The sequence below is a fragment of the Triturus cristatus genome, chromosome 9, assembly GCF_964204655.1.
Source record: "Triturus cristatus chromosome 9, aTriCri1.1, whole genome shotgun sequence".
Classification (NCBI taxonomy): domain Eukaryota; kingdom Metazoa; phylum Chordata; class Amphibia; order Caudata; family Salamandridae; genus Triturus; species Triturus cristatus.
The window spans coordinates 1,048,693,288-1,048,712,933 of record NC_140592.1 but is presented as its reverse complement, the minus strand read 5'-3'; the positions used below and the strand labels follow the sequence as shown (position 1 = coordinate 1,048,712,933).

General features: G+C 49.3%; 1 protein-coding gene across 3 annotated transcripts in view; it reads left to right on the top strand.

Moving 5' to 3' along the window:
- BUB1B (BUB1 mitotic checkpoint serine/threonine kinase B) overlaps positions 1–19,646 on the top strand; it is a 350,741-nt gene that overhangs the window by 219,998 nt on the left and 111,097 nt on the right. For all 3 annotated transcript variants that reach the window (XM_085626910.1, XM_085626909.1, XM_085626911.1), the window contains exons 15-16: positions 287–374; positions 2,458–2,510. In XM_085626910.1, coding sequence (XP_085483036.1) covers positions 287–374; positions 2,458–2,510 — 141 coding nt within the window. The remainder of the gene's footprint in view (positions 1–286; positions 375–2,457; positions 2,511–19,646) is intronic.

The window sequence follows — 19,646 nt, the reverse complement described above, 5'->3', positions numbered from 1 at the left end:
TTAGGAGTAGACAAATCCCCGGACAAAGACTTGCTTTTGGCATTTGTACATTCAAACTAAATGTTTTACTTAATACTTGTTTTTCTACTGCATTGATGTTATTTTATCTAACTGAAATTTTCTGTTCCTTTAGCAGTGTGGTATTTTTTGAGCTACTTGCAAAATGTTTTGTAGTTAATGCTGCTTTCCCTTTGTAAGAATAGTTAATATTTATTGACTAAAAGTTTTGTCTGAATTGAGGCATAGGTTGATGACAAACATGTAATAAAATGTCCTTATGTTTCAGAATCAATTTCTTCTGCTTTGACAGTTCATCAAAGCCTTCCTTTCAAGATCTTTGATGAGTCTGAATCTTCAGCTTCATTGAGTACAAAGTAGGTTTGAGAACGGATAAGCACTGTATTGTCCATTTAATATTATTTCTCCGCAATGGGACCTGGAGCATGAAATGGAATGTAAAGTTTCTGTTTGGGTCATTCTCACTCTTTGCAGAGGCAATACTGACTTTTGTCCATTCAACTCAGAAGGTTGTCTATCCTAGTGTAGCGATGTGAAGCTTGTTACTCCTCTCATTAATGTAGTGATTTTTTAAGCTCTGGGACCTTAGGCCTCTTTAGAGCACTCGGGGGTTGTAGTAGTGGTTTGTGTATGAGGGTTTCGAGAGGTTGGAGTCCATGGGTTTGTGAATTGGAATCCCTCACTGACCATCTTTTTTTCACAACCATTACTTTCTGCAAATCACTTGAGGGAAAGTTTCAGGTTTTTTTTTGTGTGGAGATTTTCCAGTTCTTGCCCATAGATCAGTGTTTTATGCATTTCCCAGCTTGGTACCATTGACTCCCAGGGCCCCCCTGTGTTTTAAGAGGGCATAGGCACATTGATTGAAGTGTGTTGTAGTGGAACTTTGGTTTCCTGTTAGCCATGTAGTGGGTTGTTAGTTTATGAAGCTATCTTGGACTTTTGACCCAATCAGACTGGTGCAGAGGACTTCATTTCTTTTCCTTTTATTCTGTGTGGTTCAGTGAAGTGATTTTAAGGAAGGTTTAGTGTGGTTGTACTTGTAGCGGTTGAGGCGCAAACTAGCCCTCTGGTCTTAGAATCTTTTAACTTTATGGATAAGTTTCTTTGATAGCCTGCTCTAGATGGTGTAGTAGTCTAGGTTGACTAGGACTGGTGATTGTGTTGGCTTCACAAATTAGTCTTTTGAGGAGGGAGGGGATTTTTCAAAGCATTGAGAGTTGTGAAGTGAAACACTTAATCATGGCTTTGACCTGGGGAGTAAACTATACCTCTGTTTAGACTCAGAGGTCTGTCTGTAGGCAGTGAGTCTGGTTTGGATTCTGCCTTTACCTCAACTAACCCCTGCATACCCATTTATTTATTCATTCATGCAGAGGAAACTTTCATCCAGTGAAGCACATGGTCTCGGCATGAGAGCATATTGACTGCTGCTGATCTTTATCTTCCAGCTCATTGTCGATTTGAGTGTTGTCCATCTACATTTAGATGTTCACCTGTTGCTGTTCAAGAAGCAATGTGGTGCACATATACATTGAACAGTAGAGGGTATGCTCTATGGTACCTTCTTTAAGGAGGATAATTCCACTGTACTTGTCCATATGAGGATTACATCCACTCTGACTGATCTGAACTTACTAATAGAGCTTCTGAGGCTGCCCAGTATTATATCATGATTCACTGTGTTAATCGAAGTTGAAAGTTGAGGAGCATCGAGGATGATTTCTTAGCTCCATTCAATAATGATTATTCTCTGTTGAAGGCCAGGGCAGATTCTGTGCCCCTTCAGGTGCTGAAGCCTGGTGCTTATTATGAAGAAAACTGTTTACTTCCATGTCTTCTTCAAGTTCTCATGTAGCCTTTTTCCATGGGCTTGCTGCACCCTGGTAAATTAGACACAGACCAATTGTTAGCCAGGATGTATAAATCAGTAGATGGTTACTCCATAGCGCAATTAGCACAATGTGTTTCATTAGGATGATTTTGCTTAAAAGAGTGGTCTTTCACCGTAGTCATAAGGTCTCTCCCGAGTGCTGGAATGAATTTTTCCAGGCAATTAACTGGGCAAAGCTAAAGACACGTAGATGCTGTGGCTTTGATCGCCTGTTTAAGCACCTCCTTTTTACCTAAAGTGTTGAAGGATATAAAAGGACAATTTAGAAGCAAATTGACGAGGACTACCATGGTTAATGTGTACTTTTTTCTTCTTGGTCAGAGATTGGTTGTGTTGAGTTACCTTCTACATCATATCACACGCACTGCTGTCCTGATATCCGTTTCAGTTGCATTTGTTGGTGTAGGTTGTCTTTCGCTTGGTCTTGCAACCGGAGACCAGTTGGTTATAGCCGTTCAAATCCATTGGATCAACTAAATGTGCTTCATTTTCGTTGTGAAGCTTCTCTGAATCTGAACTTAGCAATATTTTTTTTTATTTTCTAGAGATAACCAAGCTGCTAAGATGGAACAAGAACCCCATCAACTGAATCCACCAGGTAAGCGTATATCATACTAGTATTTGTGTGCAATTTATATTTTTGCTTTATAACACATACACATTTACAAAAAAACATAAACCACTTCATTTAAGTGAGCACGTTTGCAAAGCCTTTCTGTGCCTTCATATCAGTCATTCAGTTTAGCACCAGTGAGTCAGATGAGTTAAAATGCCCTGAGATATTCCTTGAAGATTATGAGTATCCTTTTGGGCTATGGGGTGAGTGTCCTAGTTAATGCAGAGTTCTTATTCACCAGGCATCTTGCAACATAGTAGTAAAAGTTAATAGGGGGAAAAATTAACCTAACAGATAGGTTTTTAATACATTTCTGAAGCCGAGGTAAGACTGCATGTTTTTGAGATGTAAGGGGAGAGCAGCCAGGGATGTGGTCTAACCGTCTCCAAATCTTGGCCACCTATTTGTGAGAAGCGTTTCAGAAAGGAGCATTTTTCCGTATCACAAAAGATCCTGTGTATGAACCATTAGGTTTTATGCAGCTGGATTCTGGCCTGGGGTGCAAGATCGAATGTCTAGAAGTTGTGCACATGCCATACCTCAAAGTTTTGATTCTTGTTTTTGGAGTTGGGCAATAGCTATTTCTGAGAGGCCAAGATAAAGGATGTTAAAATAGTTGATCTTGGATAGGACTGTGGCTGAGACTACCTTAGCATGACTAGACAAATGGTAGGATTTTATTTTTTAAGAAGATGCAGCTTACGGAGACTGCAGTTAACTAAGATTTCAAAGAAAGGTCTTGATCTAGGAGGATTCTTAGCAATTTTTCTTGCCTGACTGGAAGGAGGGCTTCTCCCAAAGTCTTTGGCCACAGGGTGTTGTGCCAGCGCCTAATGGGGTTTCCCACTAGAAGATGTTAGTCTTGTTGGCATTGAGCATATGAAAATTCTGCAACACCTGGAGTCTGACTTTATGCAAACAAGAGGGTAAATTGGTTGTGTATATCTGAGTCTGTTAGTGGAGATGTAGAGTAAGTTGTTTATCACCATCCTATAAAACGTTGAGATGGCTAAAAGACCGGATAAGTTGGTTCATTGGATATGCATAGATGTTAAACATATTTGGGGAGGTAAAGAGGCATGAGGGATACTGGAAGAGATAGTATGGGATTAGAAGAGATAATTCAAATGCACTGCTGATTGAGTACATCCTTCCAGGAAGTTGGAAAACCAAGCGAGGACCGACCCTTTGATGCTAAATTGGATGAGGTGCTAAGCAATATCTTCTGGTAAACTGTATTGAAAGCTGCCAAGAGGTCGAGTAGGATGAGTGCTGCAAAGTCTCCCTGGTCTCAGATGGAGCCTAGCTCATGGACTGCCAGAGCAAGGCCTATTTTGGTGCAATGAGTGGGCTGGAAACCAAGTTAACAGACATTGAGGCAGTTTGTGTTTTCCAGGTGGTGGGCACCGTGCTTTGCTTCTACTCGTTCCTTGATTTTGCTAAGAGTAGGAAGTAGTATGCTAGATTTCTAATTAGTGGTCAACGTCCCATCCATTTGATCTTTATTTTTTATTTAGGAGGGTTTTGGGGTCAGGCACACCAGTCTTCAATTCAGATGGAACTGTGCCCGAAGTTAAAAAAAAAAGTTGATTGATGTATGTCAAAGATGGTATAATGGCATGAGAACAAGACTAAAATAATGTCTATGGCCAAGGATCAACTGGGAAGCCAAGTTTAATTCTGAGCAGTTATGGGAAGGTCCAAATCGGAGTATGGTAATCTCCATTTACATTCTGACTATTTCAGGAGTAGCCAACTGTTTGTTTTAGTTTTTTGTAGAACCGTTTTTGTTTGAGGACTTCAAAGGTATTCATTGGTGGCTTAGGACCAGAATTTCTTGGTCTATCAAAATTAATGGAGGGGGAGGGTGTGTGTGTGTGTGTGTGTGTGTGTGTGTGTGTGTGTGGGGGGGGGGGGGGATGTGCGCGTGCGCGCCTCTGTAGCCAAATTAGCTGGTATTGGTAATAGAACTCATTTTATGGAGGGTATATTACTACCAATGTTGATACAGAAATAAATGAGTTTGATTAGTCCAGCACATAGGACATATTTTTTATTGGTTTTCAAATGGCTTACAAAGTGTATTGGAGCTTAGATTTGGTCTAGTGTGGTCCTTACAGTGAGTTGCTTGACCTATTGTTGAATCCCGAAGGAGGACATCATTTGGAAGAGGTCCTGTGCCGGGGAACAACCTTTACAACGCAACTTTTACAACGCACTACACTTACAACGCATTTTTTACAACGCACAATCCATTACAACGCATGACATTACAACGCATGACACTACAACGCATTTTTAAAAACTACCTTTACAGCGCATTCCATTACAACGCATACTACCATTACAACGCATACCATTACAACGCATAATATAGTAATTTTTACCCCTATACTATCCAACACTTACCCTACTGTTGCACCCCCTGGAGTTAGAATAGTAATTTTTACCCCTATACTATCCAACATTTACCCTACTGTTGCACCCCCTGGAGTTAGAATAGTAATTTTTAACCCTATACTATCCAACACTTACCCTACTGTTGCACCCCCTGGAGTTAGAATAGTAATTTTTAACCCTATACTATCTAATACTTACCTTAAATGCAATTTAATATTATGCGTTGTAATGGTATGCGTTGTAAAGGTAGTATGCGTTGTAATGGAAATGCGTTGTAAAGGTAGTTTTTAAAAATGCGTTGTAGTGTCCTGCGTTGTAATGTCATGCGTTGTAATGGATTGTGCGTTGTAAAAAATGCGTTGTAAGTGCATGCGTTGTAAAAGTGTGCATTGTAACGACATACATCCCCTGTGCCAGCGTGTCATTGGTGCTGTCAACATAAGCAATAAAGTTTGCCAGTATAATCAAATTATGGTAGCAAAGGTATGCCTGACCTGTGTAGTCTTAGAGTACATGGAGTGATTTTAGTTCATGATTTTATCCTCAATCTCTATTTGCTGTATAGTTTTAATGGGACATTTTAAGTGGTTCCTAAAGATGAAAGCAATGGTTGAGAGTTGGTTGGAGTAGATTATGAAATCTGCATGGCACTCTCCAATTGAGGGAGAGTCCTCCATCCACAGAGTTTCAATGGGTAAAAGGAGATTCCCCAGAGAATGACTAGCGCAGAACAAAAACCTCTACTAGATGTCTGGGGAGAGAATGAACATTTAACAATGCTGTGCTAATCTGCTTAGGATCTCGTTTTGCAATTATAGCATGAGTTACGATTGGAAATGTGATGTGGACCTAGGAGGTGTTTAGTTGTGGAGTATTTTAGCGTTCAAGGCTAATCCTTCATACCCACTTTAGAGTATTCATATCTTCAATCACTGTTGTAAATGTATATTATTAGCTACGGACAGTCTGGCAAATTATGGCACAATCCACATAGGGCTGGACTGAGATATTAGCACAAGAAAAGGCATTTAAGGGGAGCATGTTAATGGAAAAGTGAAGAAATTGTGAGGGGAGGTGGACATCACTTTGTATTTGCAACAGGTGATGGCTCCTGAGTCAGTGATTGCAGCTAGTCTCAATCAGGAAGATCCCTTTGTTGCCTTCTGTATTATCAGTGTTATTTACAGCACTATTGTTTCTGACTGGGTTATAAATTGAAAGTTTTATTCAATAAAGGTAAATCTTTAATTTACCCCGCCACCCACACACCACCCAATGGCCACCACAACAGAAGAAAGTGTTTCCTTTGCTATGGTGTTTAGACTTGTAGCTGAGATCTTGGAAATACAATTCCTTTTATGGAAGTTAAAACTATCTACTTACAGACCTTTTCCAACTTGGGCAGACCTCATCTGAGCCCTTGCTGTATTTTAATGCCAAAGATTTATTTGATCATGCCAAAGTAGATCATAAAAAATAAACCTATTCAAAGTACACATGGTTAAAAAGACAATAGAAAACAATACCACAGTATTAGCTAAATCTGAATAAAAACATGCCACATTATAAAACTATTCAAAAACATCACCAAAAAATATACAGTGGTGCATTTGTTGCGAAAAACAAAGTAAAACTGATAAAACCATGGCATACAGTGCATTATCATAGAATGGCCCATTATTTAGAACAATTTCATCTTTCTGTGTCCTAAAGTACTTTTCAGGAAACAACCAACTAAATAACAGATGCTGTATTCTTCAAGTTGTTGGAGAAAGAGCAAAGCGGCCCTACACTTGGTAAACTTACATTTTCACAACCGTGGCAGTAAAAATCTCCTTGTTAAGGAAAGATAGAATTTGCAGAAAAAAACAAAGTGCAGTAAGGACTGGGGTGATTGCTCATTGCATGGGCAAATGCATATATCTGCAGAGGAAAAATTGCCGTTTTAGAAGACCCAATAGGGGCGTGGGGGATATTACCCAACAGATGCCCCCAAAATGTATTTTCTTCGACTTTGATATCTCCAGCGCCTCTGCAGTCCCATACCCCCATGCTGTAAGTAACAGTTGGAAGACATTTCCTTTTGTAAATTTCCAGGATCGATCTGACAGGTTTTTTTACCCATACGAGCAGGAAGTGAAAAAGTGGTTCCCGCAGCACGTAAAAATCGAGTCAACCTATCTTTAAGACACTGGGACCAGGAACAGGCATTGTCAAAAACCAACCTACGATATGGAAAGGGACCCTATCCAATTTTCCTCCTCCTATATATAGGGTACAAGTGTTAGTATTTCTTGAACCAAACACAATTATAAATGTTTTTGAGAAGTTGGTATCCAAGTCAAGCCCCTTCATGAATGTCACAAAGCTAGTAATCAGCTTCTTAAGACCATTTGCCGTCCTGGGCAAAAGCACCGCGTACTCTGCATATACTAAGGCGGGCACAGCTTTGTTATCAACATGTGGTACGCCTGCCCCAACAGACACCAGGGTCCTTTCCAAGTCATTAATATAGAGCAAGAATAGAATGTGGGCAAGTACACAACCTTGACGTACTACGCGATTAACTTTGAAGGATGGAGTACACTCGCCATTGTCACAAATCTGAGGCCGAAAGATCCTGATGTAAGAGTCTTAGAAGAGAAACCAGATCTGCCTCAAGGCTCATGTACAGAAGAGTATCCCATAGTTTGGATCTTCTGACACAATCGAAAGCAATCGATAGGCCCATAAACGCAAGATGAGTAGCTCTGCCCTTTGCATATTTGTGCCCCGCGGTCCCATGTCCAGATCCTGTTGGACCGCCTGCGGCGCCGGCGGATCCAGCTTCGGCGCCACAGGATCCTACGCCATTGGCTCCGGCGCTGCCGGCCGCAGTGGGTGCACTTTGTTCCTCCCTTGCCCCGGTTCCAGGACCATTTAGGTCCTGCCTGGGAACTGCATTGGGACACGGCGACGGGCCGGCGCCATTCACTGTGCCGTTTGTCCCTTCTCTAGCTCCGGCTCTACCGTCGTGGTCGGTTCCTCCTGCAACGGAGGTTGAGGATGACTGGGAGAGGTCCAAGGACCCTCTTGCCCATCAGTGTGACTCCGAGCAGGACTGGGTGGACGATCTGGAGGACGCCGGCAACCTCGATGTCTCTTCTGACCCGGGGTTTGCCTCTTCCCCCGCCTACAATGCCGGAGGGTGCTTCGTACACGATGGTGCTCCGATGGGCTGCTGAGTGCTGAGGTCCTCAACATCGATCTTCCTACGGTGGCCCACAAAACTAACCTCCTCACCGAGGTGCTCCAGACGGCATCTACTTCACGGAGCCACTGCTTCCCTTCAATGACTCCCTCAGTGACGTCCTGTTGGCCACTTGGTCGCGACCGGCCACGGGGGCCCCTGTGGATAAGAATGTTGCCAGGCGTCACCGCCTGGGGACCTTGCGTTTTTGTTCACTCATCCCACGCCTGAGAGTCTGGTCATCCAAGCCTCGACGTCGCAGAGTGCCTTTCCCTTTCTAAGAATCTGGAACAGTTGAGTAAGCGGTTGTTCTCTTCGGCAGGCTTGGGGCTGCGGTTGGTGAACACCGCCTGCTTATTGGGCCGCTAATCCCACGCGGTGTCGGATATCATTGCTCAGGTGTTGCATCAGTGTCCTGAGGAGGTCCAGGCTGTACTTTCCCAGGCGGTTGCTGACGGTAAGGATACGGCTAAGTTCGCCATTCGGTGTGGTTTGGACACCGCTGACTTGTTGGGCAGGGCGATTTCTGCGGCTGTGGCGCTGCGTCGCCACGCCTGGTTGCGATCTACTGGATTCTCGCCCGATGTCCAGAGCTTGCTTATGGATATGCCCTTTGATGGCACTCGCCTGTTTGGCGATAAGGCCAACAGTGCACTGGAGTGTTTTAAGGACTCTGGTCTTTCCACGAAGACCCCGGCCACTCCTGGTTTTCGTTCCTTTTGGGGCCAAGGAAGGGGCGCCCAGGCGCGATCCTTCAGCAAGCCTGTGCAGAACCAGCCTCAGCGCGGCCGTGGCTTCCACAGGGGTGGGTCTGGAAAACAGCGTGGGGGGCAGTCCACCTCCGCCCCCGCTGTTTCTACCTCCAAACCTTCCTAATCCGAGCTTTGTGGAGCACCCCACGCCAGTGGGTGGCAGAATTCACCATCACCGGCTCGCTATCACATCGGACAAGTGGGTGTTGCAGATCATCCGCAAGGGTTACTCCCTTCCCTTTCAGTCCACCCCTCAAGCCATGCCACCTTGGTGCCACCGCATGTCGGGGGAACACTTGGCGACTCTCCGGCAGGAAGTTGCGGCCCTCTTGGCTAAGGGGGCCATTAAGTGCGTTCCTGGGCCAGAAGTAGGGATTGGTTGTTATTCCCACTACTTTCTGTTCCCCAAGAAGGACAAGGGTGGTCTGCGTCCCATCTTGAACCTCCGGAACGTCAACCGCTTCTTCCGGAAGGTAAAATTCAAAATGCTGACTCAGGTCTTGACTGCCCTCGACCCTGGAGACTGGATGGTAGTGTTGGACTTGCAGGGTGCATATTTTCACATCCCCGTCCTGCAGGCCCACCGGCATTACTTGCGGTTCACGGTAGGCCAGGAGCATTTTCAGTTTGCCGTGCTCCCCTTCGGCCTTACCAGCGCCCATCGGGTGTTTACAAAAGTGATGGCAGTGGTCGCAGCTCCTCTGCGCAGGTCATGGGTGTCAGTCTTCCCTTACCTCGACGACTCGTTAAAGGCGGGCTCGTCCCAGGCAGTCGTCAACCACCTTCAGACTACTGCCGACCTCCTGCATTTGCTGGGGTTCTCCATCAACGTGCCGAAGTCGCACCCGAGTCCCTCTCAGAAGCTCCCCTTCATCGGAGCGGTTCTGGATTCGACGCTGTTTCGGGTTTATCCTCCCGAGCAGCGAGTCCGGGATATTCAGGCTATGATTCCGATCTTTCAGCCTCTGTCCCGGGTTTCAGTCAGGATGACCCTCCGGCTTCTGGGCCTGATGGCCTCTTGCATCCTGCTGAGGACACATGCCAGATGGCATATGCGGGCTCTGCAGTGGGACCTGAAGCTCCAGTGGGCGCAACATCAGGGCAACCTGTCCGATCATGTCCAGCTCTCGAAGGGCACTGCACGACAATTGCGGTGGTGGCTCACGAATCGTGATTGGGTCAATGGCAGATCCCTCTCCCTTCCCCAAGCGGAGCACACAGTGGTGACGGATGCGCCCCTCCTGGAATCGGGAGGCCACTTGGGAGAGGCGTAGATCAGAGGCCTCTGGTCTCCGGAGGAGTCCCGGCTCCATATCAACCTTTTGGAGCTGCAGACGATCCGACTTCCACTGAAGGCATTCCTTCCCTCTGTCCGGGGAAGTGTAGTGCAAGTGTTCACGGACAACACCACCGCCATGTGGTATTGCAACAAACAAAGCGGGTTGGGGTCCTGGACCCTATGTCAGGAGGCTTTGCGCCTCTGGACGTGGCTGGAACATCAAGGCATCACCTTGGTGGTTAAACACCTGGCAGGTTCCCTGAACGCCAGGGCGGACGAACTCAGCCGCCGGTGCTTAATGGATCACGAATGGCATCTGCACTCGGACGTGGTGAAAGGTCTTTTTCTGCAGTGGGGAGAGCCTTGGTTAGATCAATTCGCCACCGAAGAGAACGCGCAATGTCAGCAGTTCTGCGCGTTGGAATTTCCAAGGCGGCACTCGCTCGGCGACACTTTTCGTCGCGTGTGGAATTGCGTACTATTGTACGCCTTTCCGCCTATACCACTTCTGCCCAGAGTGCTGAAGAAGATTCAGCACGACTGGGCCAAAGTCATCCTTGTGGCACCGGATTGGGCATGAAGAGTATGGTATCCTGAGCTACTCAGCATGGCGATCGATCCCCCGATCCGTCTGCCTCTTCGGGAGGATCTTCTGTCGCAGCAGCAGGGGACGGTCCTCCACCCGAACCTGTACAGTCTCCACCTCCATGCGTGGAGTTTGAACGGCGGCAGTTGACAGCTTTCGATCTTCCCCCCCCCAAAGTCTTTGATGTCATTCTGGCAGCCAGGCGTCCCTCCACTAAAACAGTATACGCCTGCAGGTGGAACAAGTTTGTGGCATGGTGCATGGCAAAGGCTGTGGATCCCCTTTCTGCCCCTCTTTCTGAAGTTCTGAAGTTCCTTCTTTCTTTGGCCCAGCAGGGCTCTGCTCTGGGCACTATCAAAGGTTATCTTTCGGCCATCTCTGCCTTTCTGAGGCTTCCAGATCAGCCTTCTCTCTTTAAGTGCCCGGTTGTTAACTGTTTCCTGAAAGGCATTACGCACACGTTTCCTCCTGTGCCGTTCATAATGCCTCAATGGGACTTAAATCTTGTTTTGACCTATCTGATGTGCGCTCCCTTCGAGCCCCTTCATACCTGTCCTTTGCGTCTTCTTACTCTTAAGACTGCTTTCCTGGTAGCTATCACCTCTGCCAGAAGAGTGAGTGAGCTCCAGGCTCTTTCTTCCAAACCTCCTTTCCTTTCTGTTCATCCGGACAAGGTGGTGTTAAGGACCCGTCCTTCTTTTTTGCCAAAGGTGGTCACGCCCTTCCACATCGGGCAGACCATCACTTTGCCTACCTTCTTTCTACCTCCGCATCCTTCGAGGGAAGAAGAAAGGCTCCACCGTCTGGACCCAAAACGTGCACTCGCTTTCTATCTAAAGCGTACACAGCAGTTCCGGGTGGATGACCAGCTCTTTGTTGGCTACGTGGGCGCCAAAAAAGATCGGGCTGTGCACAAACGGACCATCTCTCGGCGGGTCGTTCTGTGCATCAAAGCATGTTACTCCTTGGCTAAGAAGGAGCCTCCTGTGGGGCTGCATGCCCATTCTCCCAGGGCAACTGCAGCCACAACTGCCTTGGGACGCGGCGTCCCCTTGCAGGACATTTGTCAGGCAGCTACGTGGGCCTCGCTGCACACGTTTACCAAGCATTACTGCCTTGACAGTCTGGTATGGAGAGACTGCTTCTTTGGCCGTTCTGTTCTCCGTGACTTTCTGGTGTAATCTATTCGCAGACCCACCACCGGGGTGTGTATTGCTGGGGTATCTATTCTGAGGTAAGGAATCTATCACTAACTTGTCTCTTTCAGATGCACAAGTTACTACTTGTGTAACAATAAATCTATAAGAGACATTAGTTAGTGATAGATTCCTTACCGCCCCACCCATCTTCCCCGTTCTGCGAACTGATTTCTAGGGTTAAGGTCATCCCTTTCAGGGCCCTAGTTTCTTGGCACCAGTGGTCAGTTTCTTGCATGGCTCTGCGTTCCCGGCGTGGAAAGTCGTGTACAAAACTGACGACAGCCGCATGGGTGGCGCCCAAGTAGTCTCCGTGACTTCATCTCGGCGCTTAGGACGCCAGTGACGGATGTGGAGCCGCAAGACGCCACCTACTGACGCGCATGGGGTACTGCTACAAAAAACTTCCCGGATCCAGTCTGACGCCTGGGGATATTCTAAGGTACGGAATCTATCACTAACTAATGTCTCTTACAGATATATCGTTACACAAGTAGTAACTTGTGCATCAAAGCGAACAATCCCTGAAGATTCAAATTACCCTTAGTTGAGAAATCATAATATAAATTCACCATTAAAAAAAAAAAACAAATTTGCTTACCTGTCGAAGACCTGCACCAGATCCATTTCTGCCACAATGGGAGACATTTTACTTCCAATGTTTACTTAAAACCAGGCAGTTAAGCCCCCTTTTTGCACGACCCACAGGGGAAGGCTAAGCAGGGAGGTTAAAGCACATAACCCATCAAATGCGATCTCATCCACCACCCACGTTTCCTGCATCAACACAATATCATAATCATTAATAAAGGTTTGCCAACCCTTAATTTAATACTTCGAAGCCAGACCGGCAACATTGCAACTGAGGAATTTTAAATTTATGCTATCCCCATCCATGAAGGTGCCAGTCTTGCCCTCCCTTATTCCTTCACATAACAACCTGGGGGGATGCAAGTCAGAGTTGTCTCGGTCAAATATACCTTGGTCCAACTGAGGGGATAGATAACCACAACTAGACCTGGGGAAACCCCCACAGGAACAATCATTCTCACCCATCAAATATTGTCTGCCAGAGGCCCAAACATTATTGCCCCCTTGCTCAGTCGCTGTAGCAGGATTGCGCCCAAATGATCAAGTAGACAAACTTGCTGAGCCATCCTCCTACGCAAGGAACCCTGAATTACCAGCAATGGGAGAGTGATCACATGACTTTGAGGGCTAGGAGTCTGATGGGGATTGGCCCCACAAACTGCAACATCAGCAGCGCAGTCACTCTCTCTTCTCAAATGTCAGTCATTATCTTCCAAGCCTGCGAGGGCAGTAAACCTGTTTTTAAGAGGTGGGTAGAAATGCGGTTGCAGCCTGGTGAGAGATTGATTAGGGGGCTAGAGCCCAATTGATCCAGGGAATGGCTGGGGCAAAATGTTTATAAAAGAAACCCAGTGGCAGAACCCTGATCAGACTTGATTTAACCATACCAGCTCTAGCTGCACTTCACCTGCGACCAGGGGGGGGGGGGTTATAAACGTCAATGATTATGGTGTCACCAGGAAATTCCCTCTGGGTGAGTCCAAGGACCCCACCTGTAGTGCAAAGAAGATCTATCATGGAAGTCCCAGTGGGGACTCACATTATTGTTCAGCCAATAAATTACTTTGTTTTTGAGGGCCTGTGTTGTTTCAAATGAATTGACCAACAAACTGGGTACATTGCCTAAAAGAATTACGTAATGGCAGGAAGCAGGAGGGAGATCAATCACAGGGAGAAGATTCGAACGTAGATGATTTTTTTCAGTCTGACTTTCAAGACGGGCCGAAGGAGCCTTAAGCCCACACCCCTGTGACAACAAATTGGAGCTGATCCTATAGCTGTAACAAAAGATTTAGTATTAGCACAACCTCTATCCCTTATTTCCTTATTGATGGTTGGTTGTTGCTCAACAGATGTTGTAGGGACTGATGAAGGATTTATTTTAACAACTATAGGTGACTGTATCTTCTGTGAGCAGACGGGGCCACCCTCTCCAGATTTTACCAATTTGCTTAGGTTGGCCTCCATGGCAGCGAGCAGTTCGTAGACCGGGCACAGTTTAGCATCCAAAATGTCACTAAAATACACACTCATATGTCCCATGGGTCAGAGACCGGGGAAGACAGATTTGCAGAGCCGTCTAGTACTTGTGTCACCGATGTTTGTTTGGAATTGGGCGGCTTTGATTTTTGCATGATTTTCCTACGTTTGACCACAGGCCCTGGTTGAGACAAGTAAACGTTTATTACAGTACCGTTATTTGAGTCACACCCACCCATCAGGCCAGCGCATACAGAGCCACTGTCACCAACACTGTCCCCCGCAGATAGGTTTAGCAAGCTTGCAGACTGAGCCTTAGGAACAGTGGGGTCATCGCTATTCAAAAGGGGTTCCTGGGCATCGTGAGCAATAGTGATATACCAAGGTCCTTAGTCGTGAGTGAGAGCCTCCACTCTGCTAGTTTTATCTCATTTGGAACAATATCCACAGCCTGTACCGAGAAGCTATCGATTGTTGTGCGTGGATCCAATTGAGGACCCCCTGGTGGCCGCTTTCTCATATTGACCACAGGATCTACAGAAAGTGGGAGAGGTGATTTAAGGACACAGTACCTTATGAGAAGGCAGGCAGTTAGTCTTTCAAACAGCAGAGGGCAGGAAAACCAAGTGCCATATCATTTATTAGGGCGCCCTTTCCCTGTTTGCGCCTGAGAAAGTGCTCCCTATTACATAGAATGCTGCTTTTCCTGATGGGAGAGGCGCAGCTAAGTTCGCCATACACTGTGGGCTGGATATGACTGACTCACAAGCAGAGCGGTTTCATAGTCAGTGGCCCTTGGGGCCATGCCTGGTTTAGAACCATTAGCTTTTCGGGGATGTCCAGGCTTCGTTCATGGACACGCTGTACAATGGTTCCCGTCTGTTTGCCGACGAGGTGGACTCAGTGCTAGAGTGCTTCAAGGACCATAGGACTGCGGCCAGGTCCTTGGCCCATTGCCAACCAAAGTCCAACTTTCTCAACCATGAAAGGGGTTTCTAGCGTCCCCTCTACCTGTCCAGCCACCCTGGCCTGCAGGCTTCAAATCCCCTGTGTTGTCCACAGATCTTGGGGGTCAGGTAGCCAGACGTCAGACCAGTCCACCTCCCCCCGGCAGCTACAGCCTCCATACCTCTTTAGTTTGCCCTCCGACCATCATGGGCATCCAGTGGGAGGCAGGATATGCCATCACCTGCACCACTGAACGTTGATAACTTTTTACCATTGGTTCTCCAGATTTTCCAAAAGGGCTACTTCTGTAGTAGGGGATCTCTGTGTATAGTCATAATCTAGTGAATAGTCCCGCCCATGTGCGCGGACCCCGGAGCAATAAAAAATAATCTCTAAAAGGTGACAAATCATGCAGACCTGCATACACCTTTAAGAGAGAATTTAATTTAAAGACAGATAATGCAGCCTATACCCACAGGCTACACTGTCCAGTACTTCAACTAGAATTCCACCAAAATCCACAAACAGCACTGCCTGTCCAGTGTTTCTCCCCATAGGAAAAAACCCTGCCTCTACCAGCAAAAGCCTCTGGAATGATAGAGAGGAAGGAGTGGACAGACAAGCCCCATAGGCTGCCATTATGTGGCTTGGAACAGGATACTGTGCCTTTAAGAAAACTTTCCAGTTTTCCAGAACTTTCCCCAGTATCCCAGAATGCCCAGCAGGTCCCATTTACTTTCAGTTCTTTTTTCCGGCTCCTGCTAGCAGGACCCTGGAGCATTGAGCTCTACCTTTTTCAAGGTTTTTCATTGAGATTTTGGCAATTTTGTCACTTTTTCTTGTGTTTAGTAGCTGGTACTGTCAACATGCCTGGCTTGTTCGACAAGTGCCCGGAATGTGGTCGAAAGAAGGCTAAAACTGACCCACACGAGGTGTGCATAGCTTGCCTTCCCCAGTCCCACGTGCCTGAAAGCTGTACCATCTGCCACTCGTTTTCAGCAAGAACCCTGAGGGACAGGATGAAGAGCAGGCTTCAAGCTCTGGAGGAGCGAAGACTGAAGGCACCAGGTGGGTCTGGAGGGGCTGATTTGGCCCATGCTGAGGCCTCTGGGGGGCTCCCCAGGGGCAGGAAGACCAGTAAGCGCTCCCGCTCCCCGTCGAGGGCGGCGACGGCGACGTCGAGGAGGATGACCACCGTCTGTTCGCCGTCTCCCCAGGGCTCTGGGGAGAAACGGCGTCGACGATCGCCGTCGAGGGACCTGAATAGGCCGCCGTCGACTACATCGGCGTCGTCGAGTCTTCGACTGCGTCCAGCGGTCGACGTCGAGAGAAGACCCGGCGTTCGGCGTCGAGGGATCGCAGCTCGCCGTCGATGAAGAGAAGGAGATCGACGTCGAGAAAGCGAAGATCGCCGTCGAGGCGAAGGTCGCCGTCGAGGCGGAGGTCGCCGTCGAGGCGGAGGTCGCCGTCGAGGCGGAGGTCGCCGTCGAGGCGGAGGTCGCCGTCGAGGCGGAGGTCGCCGTCGAGGCGGAGGTCGCCGTCGAGGCGAAGGTCGCCGTCGAGGCGAAGGTCGCCGTCGAGGCGGAGGTCGCCGTCGAGGCGGAGGTCGCCGTCGAGGCGGAGGTCGCCGTCGAGGCGGAGGTCGCCGTCGAGGCGGAGGTCGCCGTCGAGGCGGAGGTCGCCGTCGAGGCGGAGGTCGCCGTCGAGGCGGAGGTCGCCGTCGAGGCGGAGGTCGCCGTCGAGGCGGAGGTCGCCGTCGAGGCGGAGGTCGCCGTCGAGGCGGAGGTCGCCGTCGAGACATAAGTCGACGCCGGGAAGATCGCCGTCGAGGCACAGGTCGACGTCGAGGCACACGTCGACGTCGAGGAAGAGAGAGTCGCCGGGATCGGTGTACTCAGTGGTGTATACTCCGCCTCGGAGGTCTCCGTCGCCTCCTCCTCTGCCACCGCCTCCTCCACCACCACCACCACCACCGCCACCTCCTCCACCACCGTCTCCACTTCCTCCACCGCCTCCTCCGCGGCCACGGACTCTGTCTCCGCCACCCCGGCCTCTGTTGCTGCCAAGCACTCCTGCGGTGCCGCCGCCGGTCCCCCCGAGGTCGGTTTCCCTTCCACGGTACCCGACTCCGCCGCAAGGGACCCCGAAGCCACGACGCCCACGGTCGCCTGGACCAGCGAGACCGGCGGACAGGCCTAAGCCGAAGAGGTCGCGCTCCCGCTCTCACAGGAGGCGACGATCGCGGAGCCGAGGGCGATCCTCGTCAGACTCTAGACGACGCCGCAGAAGGTATAGGTCCAGGTCGCGCTCCTCGGACAGGGACCTTTCCCCGACGCTGTCGGACTCCCCGGGGACTAGGGTGTCGCCGGTGGACGACTTGGTCTCGTTCCAGGAGGTGCTGTTGCGAGGGGCTGCGAAGCTGAATATCACGGTGACGGTTCCAACACCCACGACGTCCGTGATATTTGAGACGCTTCATAAAAGACACTTGTCTCGCCCCCTCCTGCCTCTCGTGCCTGGACTGGTGGAACCAGCTTTGGAACTGTTCCTCACTCCCGCAACGGCGAAGGCCGCTCCGTCCAGGCTCATGAAGAAATATAGGGCCCCGGAGTCGGATCCGTCATTCTTGAGAGGGGACCCGAAACCGGATTCGGTTATCGTGACGGCGGCGAGAAAACAACATGCGACCGTCCCGGCCTCCACGGTGCCACCGGACAAGGAAAGCCGCTGGCTGGACTCTGCGGGCAGGAAGGTGTGTGGTACCGCTGCCACCACGATGAAGGCGGCGAGTGCAGGGGCGTTGTTGGGCCGTTACGACTGGGCCCTGTGGGAATCCCTGCAGCAATATGCGGACCTCCTGCCACGAGACAAGAAGGAGGACTTCTTGGAGACGGTGCGCGAAGGCATGCTGGTTTCTAACCAAACGATCAGCGCAGCAGCGGATATATCGCTATTGGCCGCCCACGCCTACTGTCATGGCGTCCACCAGCGGCGGCATTCCTGGTTGCGCCTGACGTCCCTCAAGCCGGAGGCGCAGCAGAGAGTGGCCAACCTGCCCTTCTCGGGGGAAACCCTGTTCGGGAAGCATGCGGACGATGAAATGGCCCGCATGAAGGCTGAAGAGGAAACCCTGACGGCCGTCGGGTTAGAGAAGGCCGAGAAAAAGAAACGACCGTTCCAGAGGAGGTTCGGGTCGTCGGGCCGAGGGCGTGGGCAGGGCTCGGGACAGCAGCAGCCACAACAGCAGCAGTTTCGCAAGCCCTTCCAGAAGCGCCAGAGGGGTAGAGGTGGCCAGCAGGCTACTACCACAAACAAGGGCCCGGCCGGGTCTCGGCCCTGAGCTGTTACTTCCCCCTCAACCGTTACCCACTCCAGTGGGGGGAAGCATTCGATTTTTTCCGGCAGAGTGGAGAAAAAATTACTCAGGACAAGTGGGTGCTGAATATTGTTTGCAATGGATACAGTCTTCGGTTCATCAGCCCGCCTCCAGCGATTCCGCCGGTCAGCTCTCGCTTCCAGCTGAGGGAGCTCCAGGCGGAGGCAGACATCTTGTTGAGAAAAAAGGCGGTAGAAGAAGTACCTTTGTCTCAAAGGGGAAGAGGTCTGTACTCTCGGTTCTTCCTCGTTCGCAAGAAGGACAAGAACGAGTTCAGGCCCATTCTGGATTTGCGACAAGCAAACAAGTGGATTCGCAGAGAAAAGTTTCGCATGCTATCGTTGCACCAGATTTACCCTCAGCTGCAACGGGGAGACTGGCTCTGTGCCATAGATCTACAGGATGCGTACTTCCATGTGCCCATAGCACAGAAGCACAGGAAGTTCCTGCGATTCCAAGTCGGCGCCAATCACTATCAATACACAGTACTGCCATTCGGGCTAAAGTCTGCTCCCAGGACTTTTTCGAAGTGCATGGCGGTGGTGGCGGCACACCTGCGGAGGAACAAGGTGTTTGTCTACCCGTATCTGGACGATTGGCTGATCAAGGCGTCATCCTTCGAGGAAGCGCAAGAACACTTCCGTTGGACGTGCGAGCTCTTGAACAAGCTGGGGTTACACGTCAACATGTCCAAATCGGTCCCATCTCCGGTACAGTGCATACAGTACCTGGGGGCCTCCATAGATACGCGGTCAGCAAGCGTGTCTCCTTCGGAGGAGAGACGGTTATCACTCCTTCGGAAGGCTCAGGACCTCAGGACTGCTCCATCGACGACTGTGAGGAAGGTGTCGTCTCTACTGGGATCGATGGCCTCCTGTATCTTCCTCACTCCGCACGCACGTCTACAGATGCGACCACTGCAGGAGTGCTTGGAGGATCAGTGGGATCAGAAGACAGGCTCTTGGGACGACAAGATCCGACTGTCTCTACATGCTCGTCAGTCTCTGAAGTGGTGGTGTTCGGCGGAAAACCTCCTCAAGGGGGTTCCCTTCCACAAGGACATTCCCACGACGAATGTGGTGACGGATGCTTCTCTCCAGGGCTGGGGTGCGCATTCCGGGGACCTGCAGATTCAGGGGAAGTGGTCTCCTTTGGAATCGACGTACCACATCAATTTCCTGGAACTCAGAGCTGTCTTCCTGGCACTGAAGGCTTTCCTTCCGTCCTTCCAGACCAACTCGCTGCTGATACAGACGGACAATACAACCACGATGTATTACCT